The following is a 12,612-nucleotide window of genomic DNA, read 5'->3' on the forward strand; positions in this document are numbered from 1 at the left end:
TATTTGGGTGGATGGCCTCTTCCTCCATTAGTAAAATCCTCTCTTACTTGATCTCTATCAAGAAGGGTCCCTTAGGGTCTGATGACTCGTCAGAGCACACAGGCTCACCTACCCTACAGGGCACAACCCTCACAAATTTATCGTGCTCCTTCCCGAAGACGCAAGACTTGTGACAGGTCTGCTTCTTCCTATAAACAGCTATGCTCGCGAGGGAGGTCAAAATGGAGGTTTCCTGATGGAAGAGGGCCAAGCACCAACCCAAAAGAGAACCAAACATCAAAACATATTGGGCCAACTACAAGGGCCATGGCTAAGAGGCTTGATGAGGATTGGAACACTGCCACTGATGGCAGAGAAACTTACCTCTACATGTTCCAAGAGGTCCAAAATCAAGCGTAGCATAGTCTTTAAATTCTTGTCAAAGTAGTATAGGAATTTTCTTTTGTAAAATTGTTTAATTTGTAATTAGGATGAATTTTGGCTCCTAAAAACCAACCTAAGTTAGATTAGGGTTTCTAGAAACTCCTAATCTAACTAAGGCCGGTCACTTTAGGCCTAGTAAATATCACATGAGACACACCATGTCACGCTTATCATGTGTGCTTGCATTAGGCGCCAATTCCATTTCATTTAGTTTGAATTTCCTTCACATTTGGCTATTCATTTCCGGTCCTCCTTAAGCTATAAAAGGAGGAGCCTACCTCATGTTTTTCTTAGATTAATTCATTAGTGAAATGCTGCCAAATTTGTGCCATTCTCACTCTTTGCCTAAGACTTCTTAGGATTAGGCTTTTAATCTTTTGAAACTTTCACCTCCAAGAAGAGTAGGCCTCACCTCTCTCAAATCATACTTCTCATGCACCTCCAAGGTTATCATAACTCCTAGGAGAGCCTTGTTCCACCATCAAACCATCGAGCTTCCGCAAATCCACTCAAAAACCGCAAAGAACAAGACATAAATCCATCATTTGGTATCATGAGCTATGGTTCTACAAGAGCTAAGTTTCTTCTTCCAAATATATGTTTGTGTTCTTCTTATTTCGTGTTGTTCTTCACTTCTTCATGTTGTCTTGCTGTTTTTTACATTTTAATTTGATTTAGGTGCTGTTTGAAGAAATTCAATCGGTGCAAAATGTTCAAATTGTTCTTGAGCTTCTTATTTTCACATTTTGTGTAGGAATCTATATAGAATTGTGTTGTTGTTTTGATTTTAGGTTGTTTGAGTCTTGTTTGCAATTCTATTTGGTTCATATGATGTGTTTTGAGTCATTTTAATTTCTGAATCATATTATGTTTTGTCTAAGTCATGTTTCTCCTAATTTGTCATCAAATCCATGTAGTGATGATTTATATTTCTGTGTTTGTTGATCCTTTGGTGCATTTTTCTTTTAGTTTGAGTTCATATTTGTATGCTAGTTCTATACAAATTCATATACATCTACCCCATTGTGTTTTTGAAGTTTTTTAATCTATTTTTAAATTCCAGAATTAGGACTCCTCTGTTTTTCAAATTCTGCACTAGCTGTTTTTTTGTTATGAATTTTAAATACGTTGGAGAAAAATTCTGAAAATATGGATTAATACATTTTGATGTGTTAGAAAATCAAGAAAAAAATAATTAGATGAAAAGACAAAATAGAGAAAAAATGATAAATAAAACAAAAAAAGAATGCATCCTGGCGCCAAAATATACGGCAGTTGGATAAGAATTTTGACAAATTTATCACAATAATTTGGTGCATAATTTTGGTGTGATTATAGCGCCAAAAGTTTTCTAAGACCTTGAATTGTTTGTGGTTCAAATTTAAGAATCAAATTTCAAATAGCCAGCTCAGCATAAGTTTTATAAGTCACGCTTTTTGGACCTAAAATTTCCAGTAGTACTGTTTTGCTTTTTCTAATCAATTCTAGTGCCATTCTCTAGGTTCCATTTGAGTGCTACCTTTTGTTGAGTCCCTATTTTATTGCTTGTCCAATATTATTCAATACTCCTTCTAGTTGTGTCCTATAAATCAAATCCAATTGTTGTTGTCCTATTTTTAAAATTTGAATTGTTTCTTGCTTTCATTTCTTGACCTCTAAAATTAATTGGAGAACAAAATTCAAATTGGTTCTTTTAAGTGGAATTAACCTTGTGGTGAGTCTATCCCTACTTAGTAGGTACTGTTTTGAAGATTTTAATTGGCTAACCATAAGAGGTTAAGGCAAGGAGTTGCAACAAATATAAATACAAACACATACACTTTCTAGAACACAACAAGGAAGATCAATCACAAGCCAATGAGTGCATAGTATAGAAAGCTGAAATTTAATTTGTGCAATTCAATTTCTTTGTATTTCTTTGAGTTGTAATTACATTTAACCTTTGTTTAATTAGTGGATTAATCACGTATAGACGGTGAGTGTGTCTTCAAAGGCTCAAAGTGTCTAGAAGCCTCACCTAGGAAACGTCTAGTTTAAAGCTTTGTAGATTAGCAATCTTTAATTGTGCTTAGCTAGTTTGCTTTACGTTAATTACTTGTATAGCTTTGCTTAATTGTTTACGGTAATTACTTGTTTAGCTTTGGTTAATTGCTTTGCATTGTTTTCCATCGCATAAAATTTGACTTTTCATTCCTCATTGTGGTCTAAGTAATTTATTTAGAAAAAGAATTGTGTGAAGTTTTTGAGGGATAGGTTTTGGCAAGGAAAGACTTGGTACTTAAGAAGTCCTAGTGACTCACCTCTCTTTCCTAGAAAGCTACCTTCACTACTTTCCTCTTCTTTCTTGAAGTAAAATACTTTTAAACACAAATCTTTAGTCATGTCAACTCACTCTTCTAAATCTAATGAAAGTGATATAAAGTCCATCAAATCTCTTATACAACAATTAGCCAAGGACTTTCAATCACTCTCATATAAACAATTGGAGCATGAGGCCCAAATCAAGGAGTTGAGAATGACTAGAGAAAAGGATGAGAATTCTCAAAAATAAAAAAAAATACGTTCTCATGCATCTAGTTCTAAAGATCATGAATCTTTTGGGGAGGAAAGCCTTAGGATAAATGAGTATTATCAACCACCCCCTAGAAGAACTAGAAGAGATAGAAGAGAAAAAGAGCGCCCAAGAGAGGTTAGGGTAGACCTACCCCATTTCCATGGAAAAGAAAATGTAGAACTCTATTTAGATTGGGAAATGAAGGTAGAACAATTATTTGCTTGCCATAGAGTGAGTGAAGAAAGAAAAGTACCCCTAACCACTCTTAGTTTTCAGGGAAACGCTATGTATTGGTGGACATCTTTAGAAAGAGATAGGCGTCTTCATAGGGAGCCTCCCATAGAGTATTGGAATGACCTTAGGGGAGCCCTAAGGCGCCACCATATACCCTCCTACTATAATAGGGAGTTGATGGATAAGCTCCAAAGACTCCAACAAAGAACAATGAGTGTAGAGGAGTATAGGCAAAAGATGGAGCTTTATATGATGAGAGCCTCCATTAGGGAGAATGAGTCCACCACCATAGCTAGATTCTTAAGTGGGCTAAATCTTGAGATAAGAGATTGGGTTGAACTTTTACCTTATCAAGACTTGAATGACTTGGTTCAACTTTGTATCAAAGTTGAACAACAAAATTTAAGGAAAACTTCAAGTCAAAAGGTAGGTTCATATCCTAACTCCTATCCCAAGAGAGATTTCAAAAGGGAGGGTAGTACATCCAAAGAAAAACCAAAAGAGACTACCAAACCCTTAGGAAAAGATACCCTCACTCCACCCATTTGCACTAGGGATGTCAAATGTTTTAAATGCTTTGGAAGAGGACATGTGCAAGCACAATGTCCAAACCAAAGAACCTTGTTTTTTAAAGGAATAGATGAATATACTAGTTGTGAAGGCGAACCTAGTGAGAAAGAAGAAGGGGGAGATGATGAGATAGTGTATCCATTAGAGGGGGAATTATTGATGATTAGAAGAACCCTCAACAACCAACCTAGTACAACCATGGAAACACAAAGAGAGAACATCTTTCACACAAGATGCAAAGTTTTAGAAAACATATGTTCTCTCATTGCGGATAGTGGCTCATGCTGCAATTGTTGTAGCACTAGGATGGTTGAAAAATTAAATCTACAAGTAGTTCCTCACCCTAAACTATACAAGCTTCAATGGATGAATGAAGATGGGGAACTAGCTGTAGATAAACAAGTGAAAGTCAAGTTCTCTATAGGTAACTACAAAGACAATGTTTTATGTGATGTAGTACCTATGGAAGCTTGTTACATCTTATTAGGTAGACCATGGCAATTTGATAAGAAAACCATGCATAATAGTCTAACTAATGAGATTACCTTCACCCACAAAGAAAAGACATTTATACTTAATCTTTTACGACACTCCCGAGTGGTAAGAGATCAAATACAAATGAAACATAAGAGGGATGAGGAGAAAAAAAAAATAGAAAAAGAGAAAATCCTTAGGGATCAAAAGGCGTGGGAAAAGAATGTTCCTTCCCACAAGGTCATTCAACAAGACAAAAAATTTGAAAATACCTTTGAAAATATGCTTCTTGTTGAACAACCTAGCCTTATCTTTTGTAAAGGAACACTTACATGCACTGCCACAAACCTTGAAACTATGATTCTACCTCCTCAAGTTGAAAATATTTTAAATGAATTTGATGATATATTCTCTAAAGAGGGACCCATAGGACTTCCTCCTTTTAGAGGTATAGAACATCAAATTGATTTGATTTCGGCGGCAAGCCTACCAAATAGGCCAACATGTCGAACTAACCCCGAGGAAAAAAAGGAGATAGAGTCTCAAGTCCAAGATTTGTTGGAGAAGGGTTGGGTTCAAAAGAGCCTAAGCCCTTGTGCTGTACCTGTCTTGTTGGTGCCCAAAAAGGATGGACAATGGAGAATGTGTTGTGATTGTAGAGCAATCAACAACATCACCATCAAGTATAGGCACCCAATCCCAAGGCTTGATGATATGGTTGATGAACTACATGGGTCAATCATATTTTCCAAAATTGATCTTAAAAGTGGATATCACCAAATTAGAATCAAGGAGGGTGATGAGTGGAAAACCGCTTTTAAAACCAAGTTTGGACTATATGAATGGTTGGTGATGCCTTTTGGTCTCACTAACGCACCTAGTACATTCATGAGGCTAATGAATCATGTCTTGAGAGATTGTATAGGTAAATATGTGGTAGTTTATTTTGATGATATCTTAATTTATAGTAAAAACCTAGAAGACCACCTAAGCCACCTTAGGGAAGTTTTTCTAGTGCTTAGAAATAATAATTTGTTTGCCAATAGTGATAAATGTACTTTTTGTGTTGATAACATAGTTTTTCTTGGTTTTGTAGTAAACAAAAAGGGGGTACATGTTGACCCCGAAAAAATCAAAGCCATCCAAGAATGGCCAACTCCACAAAATGTAGGAGATGTTAGGAGCTTTCATGGTTTGGGTAGCTTCTATAGGCGCTTTGTGCCTAATTTCTCTAGTCTAGTTTCACCACTCAATGAGTTAGTGAAGAAAGACACTACATTTTGTTGGAGTGAAAAGCATGAACAAGCCTTTCAAAGGCTAAAGGCTCAACTTACTAATGCACCCATTCTAGTTCTACCAAACTTTGCTAAAACTTTTGAGTTAGAATGTTATGCATCGGGGGTTGGCATAGGTGCGGTTTTGTTACAAGGGGGGCATCCAATTGCTTATTTTAGTGAAAAAATTCATGGAGCCACCGTTAACTACCCCACCTATGACAAAGAGCTCTATGCACTTGTGAGGGCCTTTAAGACTTAGGAGCACTATCTTGTTTCAAAAGAATTTGTTATTCATAGTGACCATGAGTCTTTAAAATATTTGAAAGGCCAACACAAGCTCAATAAAAAACATGGAAAGTGGATATAATTTCTTGAACAATTTCCTTATGTCATCAAATACAAGAAGGGAAGCACAAATATAGTGGCGGATGCTCTCTCAAGGAGACATGTGCTCTTTTCAAAACTTGGTGCTCAAATTCTTGGATTTGACAACATAAAAGAACTTTATCAAGAAGACCAAGACTTTGCATCCATCTTTGCTAAATGTGAACATAGAGCACAAGAAAGTTACTATGTGTCCGAGGGGTATCTTTTTAAAGAAGGCAAACTTTGTATTTCCCAAGGTACACGTAGAAAACTTCTTGTAAAGGAATCACAGGAAGGGGGTCTCATGGGCCATTTTGGAGTTGACAAAATTCTTGATCTTTTAAAAGGAAAATTTTATTGGCCACACATGAGAAGAGATGTTCAAAGACATTGTTTTAGATGTATTTCATGTTTAAAAGCAAAATCTAAAACAATGCCTCATGGACTATATACCCCTCTACCGATTGCAAATGCTCCTTAGGAAGATATTAGCATGGATTTTATCTTAAGACTTCCTAGGACTGCAAGAGGTCATGACTCCATCTTTGTGGTAGTGGATCGTTTTAGTAAAATGCCACATTTTATTCCTTGCCACAAAGTCGATGATGCTCAAAATATTTCTAAACTCTTCTTTAGAGAAGTGGTAAGACTTCATGGTTTACCAAGGAGTATAGTATCAGATAGAGATCCAAAGTTTATAAGCCATTTTTGGAAAACCCTTTGGGAAAAACTTGGCACTAGACTACATTTTTCAACATCATGTCATCCTCAAACGGATGGACAAACCGAGGTAGTCAATAGATCTCTTGGTACTAAGCTTAGGGTAATCATGAAGGGTAACCACAAATCTTGGGAAGAGTACCTTCCCCATATTGAATTTGCTTACAATAGAGTAGTTCACAAAACTACTAATGCTTCTCCATTTGAAGTTGTATATGGTTTCAACCCTCTTACTCCTTTGGATTTGTTACCCCTTCCTAATCCACAAGAATTTGTGCATAAGAAAGGAGCTAACAAAGCTGGATTTGTTAAGAAAATGCATGAGAAGGTTAAAATGCAATTACAACAACAAACTGAGAAGTATGCCAAATACAACAATAAGGGGAAGAAAGAAATCATTTTTGAGGAAGGAGACTTAGTTTGGCTTCATCTTAGGAAGGATAGGTTTCCAACTAAGAGGAAGTCCAAACTTAGTCCCCGTGGTGATGGACCCTTCCAAATCCTCAAGAAAGTAAATAATAATGCATATAAATTAAATTTACCTACCGAATATGGAGTACATGATACCTTTAATGTCATTAACTTGTCTCCTTTTGTAGGTACTAATGAAGAAGATGACGTCTTGGATTTGAGGACAAATCCATTCCAAGGGGGAAGGGATGATGGAAGAGGGCCAAGCACCAACCCAAAAGAGAGCTAAACATCAAGACATATTGGGCCAACTACAAGGGTCATGGCTAAGAGGCTTGATGAGGATTGGAACACTGCCACTGATGGCAGAGAAACTTACCTCTACATGTTCCAAGAGGTCCAAAATCAAGCGTAGCATAGTCTTTAAATTCTTGTCAAAGTAGTATAGGAATTTTCTTTTGTAAAATTATTTAATTTGTAATTAGGATGAATTTTGGCTCCTAAAAACCAACCTAAGTTAGATTAGGGTTTCTAGAAACTCCTAATTTAACTAAGGCCGGTCACTTTAGGCCTAGTAAGCATCACATGAGACACACCATGTCACGCTTATCATGTGTGCTTGCATTAGGCGCCAATTCCATTTCATTTAGTTTGAATTTCCTTCACATTTGGCTATTCATTTCCGGTCCTCCTTAGGCTATAAAAGGAGGAGCCTACCTCATGTTTTTCTAAGATTAATTCATTAGTGAAATGCTGCCAAATTTGTGCCATTCTCACTCTTTGCCTAAGACTTCTTAGGATTAGGCTTTTAATCTTCCGAAACTTTCACCTCCAAGAAGAGTAGGCCTCAGCTTTCTCAAATCATACTTCTCATGCACCTCCAAGGCTATCATAACTCCTAGGAGAGCCTTGTTCCACCATCAAACCATGGAGTTTCCGCAAATCCACTCAAAAACCGCAAAGAAGAAGACACAAATCCATCATTTCCTCTAGAAGGTTGTTGAGTGCCCAACGATACAAAGACCTATAGTTAGAGGAAGAAGGAGTTGGGTTGGGGTCGAGACTGGAGTTGAGGTTGGGGTAAAATTTGGTATTGAGACTGGAGAAGGATTCGGTTGAGCCATCTTAAAGAGAAGACCTAAAAAAGGAGAAGAAAAAACGAAGCTTTAGAGGAAGAAGATGGTGCGATTCAGGAGTCCAGAAAAACAGAGAATGCGCGAACAAAAGCATGGAATGTAAAGTGCAGAAAACATAAATAGTCCTAGAACAATTATAACATGTTATGAGCATCAGAATCATAAAACAGGGGCGATCATAAAGCAAAGAACTCACCTTTGAGCAACTAGGGTTCGAAGGTTGAAGTGGTTGAAGAAGACGAGAGAGTGTTTTGAGAGCAAGAAATGCCTGAGAAAATGATAAGTAAAGTAATAAAACAGTAAGGAGTGTAGGGGTTTGAAGGGTTTAACGTATACGAAGAAGTGCAAACGGCAACGAGCCTTAGCCGTTGATCTTGCCACGTGTACGCTAATTGAAAAAGTATGGTGAGACATCACTTCGGTGCACTATTCACGTCCCGTCACTCTAAGTGCCACGTAGGTTGCCGTGGGCGATCCCTTAGCCTCTTCGCTGAAACAAGTTATAGCTTGAGCTTGGGGGGCTTGTGTACAGGCCAGACCTCGGACCTCGACTGAAGAAGAGGTCGACGTCAGATGTCGACATCGGACCTTGGTGGTCCAATAGTAATAATGGGCCACGTAAGCTGGGCCCCACAAATAGTATGAGTTAATGTGAGTTAACACCCAAATACCAGAAAGACCTAAATCACGAGAGGATCATGCATGGGGTGTGTATAGCACATTCGGGTACGACACAAGCAAGTGTTCCCTGGAGGCGCTAAGGCCCATAAGGGTTAGGGTTTCCAGGGAAAGACTGCATGCATGGCACGTGAATAATTAGGGCACCCACAGAACAGATGACGCCGCAACGTTGGTACATGAGTTGGTACCCCGACGGCTATACTGTTAGAAAGATTGCACTCCAGAAGAGGCAAGTCTTGTGTCACGGCTGCGCTAAGCTTGTGCAACGCATCCCAAGAGGCCTCACCTGCAAACCCTAATTCCACTTAATGAAAAATCCTTGAGGGATAGGGAGTTGACTATATTACAACCTATATAAAGGGTGGTAAGAACCCTAAAAAAGGTACGCCATTTGTAAGACTGAAACTGCTTTACACACTTATTGTTTCTTAGCCTAGTACTGACTTAATCGCCGGAGTGCAATCAATAGGTAGGGCCCCCTCTGTTTCAACGGAGCCACTCTCAACTACCCAAGGAGAGAGCGTAAACCATCAGGAGATAGGAGGAGCCACCATATGCCTTTGAAGTCAACGACGACCGAGTCAACCGGCGAGAATAATTATCCTTGTATTGGTCGATGCTGGACGAGCCATGCCACTCGACCTTGGGGACTGACCAACTTGGTTGGAACACATTTAAAACAAATATAATAAATAGCAGTTAAAGCAGCTGCAAAGACTCATTGAGAATCAGAGTCACATCCCACAAAATTCGAGTAATGTCCCAAGAAATCAAGATAACCATCCTAGAAATCAGCTAATGATGGTACATGTTAGATTCAACCAATCATTCAAATGACCAATGGCTTAATATTATAAATAAATTCTCTACAGAGATGTAAGGTACACTTTTTGATCAGTTCTTAATATACACTCCAAATATTGAACACTTACTTGATCGTCGGAGTACCTTTTGCAGGTCAACCCCGAACGAGTGCCGATGAATTGAGGAAGGAGTCTTAAAGTCTTAAGGAGTAAAGTATTGAAGAGCAAAGGAGTGACCAAAAGACAATTGTTACAACCAGTCTCAGGTACTATCCAGACCCACTTTGTCTATATAAGTACAATTGGCGTCCACCGTGAGGTCAAGATAGAATTACAAGCAATCATGGTTTCAACAAGACACACGATAAAAAACGAACGAATTTTTGAAGATCAAATGGCTATGTTTCCAACTCTACAAAAGCATATGGAAGAGATACGTCAGAGAAGCAAAAAAGATTGTCAAAAGAATGAAGAGAGGTGTGCCTCTTCAAATAGAAAAACGAAGAACACTCATGTTATCTTATCCATCACTCTTATGGGCAAGAGCAATCTGCTGGTCATGCTGGAAGTCATAGGACAAGCTCCCCATCTGTAGAAGTCAGAGGAGACTCACCTGCTCCCCAATCAGTGCATGAAGAGGCTGCTGCAACTCATCAGAATGCCATTGTTGCCTATCAAACTCCAGAATACCGAGGTGAACCATTATCCATGTTTGAAAGGCAAGTTCTGTATCGCCTTGATGTCATGACTGCAGAACAGAGGGCATATTTTGAGATCACTCAAGCAAGGTTTCAGCACCTTGATGATCAAATTGAAGGAGTTCAGGCGTAGCTTGCAGAGCTATACTACAAGGATTATAAGTATGTTGCTTTCCATGCTTTCTTTTATCAGTGTTTTAAAATTCTGTAATGCTGAACAATTTGTCTTTATTTTTTGGACTATTATGGTTATGTTTCTGTTTTATCTTCCCTTATGCTTAAATGTTGTTTGATGAATCCAAAGGGGGAGAAAAATAGCTCACCATGCTAGGTGAAGCTAGCTGAAACAGGAAGTTACATTCTGCACCTTAAAACTGATTTACATGTTATGCAATGTTTCAATTTTCTAGTTTATTATTTGGTGCAGTACATGTTCTTAAAGCAACAGAGCTATGGGGATTTGTCTCCATCAAACAGGGGGAGATTGTTGAAGATGGTTGCTGTCCCTTCAAAACATGTGTTTGATGAAGACTTTTATGTACAATTCATGTATATTTCCTTTTGCTTTAAGAATGTCTTAGGAAGTGTTTAGAGGTTGTTTAAGAGTAGGCTTTTTGTTGAGTAACTCACCTCCTAACCCCTGGCCATGTGATAAGAGCAAGCACAAAATTTCTTAAAGTGTTTTTCACATGTTTTCCAAAAAACACGTTTACTGCATAAAAATAAATTTGTTCTTTTCTAAATAAACATATTCTTTTTTAAATTGATGCTTTGGCTAAGTCTTGTGAAAATTAGATTTTGTGCATCAAGTATTTTGACTAAGTCTTCTAGCTTTCAAAATGACTGTGTTTTAATAGTTAAGCTTTTTCTGTTATCATTTTGAAAAATAAATTTGTTCATCTGTAAATGAATGGATTCTTTTTAGTCTGGTGCAATGCTTATCTTAAACAGGTTTTCAGTTTTGTCCCTGCACCAAAATGGTTGGCTAAGTCTTCTCTCATAACAGATTCTCTAACTGCTTTTGAAAATAAATCTGTTCATTTTATTTTCAATATGTTCTTTTTATAACAGCTTTAACTGTTTTTCAAAAATCTGTTATAAGTTGGTTTTCTATAAAAAGAAAACTTGCTTCTGAGTTTAAGTGTCGATCATACAATTGAGAAAACAAGTTGTGCATCAGAGAATTAAGGTTTTACAAAGAATTAGCATTTGTTCTTGAAAGATTTCCAAAATCAAAAGTGTGTTTGTTCTTGTTTGGTTCCAAAGCTTGGTGAGAGGGGTTGCTACTGTTTAAGCGATCTGTTCTACTAGGTTAAGGCAGATTTCTGCGTCCTCTATCAGGTGTATTCGTTTCACATTTCATTTCTTGTAAAAGTGTGGTTGTAAACTCCTCTTGATAGGGTTTCTTGAAGAGTGTGTATGCTAAAATATGGTTTTTCAGCAAGTGTACCAAAGTTCTTGTAAGGTTCAAGAACAGTGGTGTTTGTGTTTGTTTGAATTGTGATTTAGTGAATTTCACCTTGGTTTAGGTGAATACTGGATGTAGCTCATTGGAGTGAACCAGTATAATTGCTTCGTGTTCATTCTCCCTTAATCTCTGCACTTGAATTACTGCATATTTGTTAAACTGTCAAGAAATAAATCTGTTCAATTAATAATAAATCTGTTCTTTCTGGGCTTGTTTCATACTGTTCTTAATTTCTTGAAAATCTGTTTGGTTATGAAAAGAACATATATAATCTGTTAAAAGCCACTGGAACAGATTGATTGTGATATGTTACTCAATTAATTGTCAAGCTTTCAATTGAACCTTAATCACTAGCTTAAAATTGAAGCTTGCTGTTTTGTGATTCACTGGTTTTCTTTCTAATATCAGGGTGTGTGTAACTTGCAAATTAATCTGCATAATCTTGTGATTAACTTGAGTGATATAAACGTTTTCAAACATAAATAATGCCAAAATAAATCTGTTCATTTCCAAATAAATCGATTTACTTTTTGTGTACTGTGATAAATATTGTTTATGCGAGAAATTTTTAAAAGGTCAATTCACCCCCCTCTTGAACTTTGGCACTATTAAACCCAACAATTGGTATCAAGAGCTAGGACTTGTATTTTAATCAAGTTTGTTTGCAATAATGTCTGAGTTTAAAGTGTTTTTTTGCTGAGGGATCTGCTGTTAATAGACCACCTATGTTCAATGGAATGAATTATGCATTTTGGAAAATTAGAATGCGAATTTTCATGGAATCTATCGATGCATTA

General features: G+C 37.3%; 1 protein-coding gene across 1 annotated transcript; it reads left to right on the plus strand.

Moving 5' to 3' along the window:
- Window positions 1-81: 81 nt before the first annotated feature.
- On the plus strand, window positions 82-10,480 carry LOC150025502 (uncharacterized). Its single transcript, XM_090294067.1, has 3 exons — window positions 82-395; window positions 3,001-4,381; window positions 10,145-10,480. The coding sequence occupies exons 1-3, from the start codon at window positions 82-84 to the stop codon at window positions 10,478-10,480; spliced, it is 2,031 nt and encodes a 676-aa protein (XP_090150193.1).
- The last annotated feature ends 2,132 nt before the right edge of the window (window positions 10,481-12,612 follow it).

Source organism: Phaseolus vulgaris, chromosome 8 (genome assembly GCF_051622355.1).
Source record: "Phaseolus vulgaris cultivar YP4 chromosome 8, ASM5162235v1, whole genome shotgun sequence".
Lineage (NCBI taxonomy): Eukaryota > Viridiplantae > Streptophyta > Magnoliopsida > Fabales > Fabaceae > Phaseolus > Phaseolus vulgaris.

Coding starts and splice junctions, on each gene's coding strand:
- LOC150025502 (XM_090294067.1), top strand. CDS start 82: ATGACTCGTCAGAGCACACAGGCTCACCTACCCTACAGGGCACAACCC. Junction 396..3,000: donor CAAGAGGTCCAAAATCAAGC/GTAGCATAGTCT, acceptor TCATGCATCTAG/TTCTAAAGATCATGAATCTT. Junction 4,382..10,144: donor TTTTACGACACTCCCGAGTG/GTAAGAGATCAA, acceptor CTCTTCAAATAG/AAAAACGAAGAACACTCATG.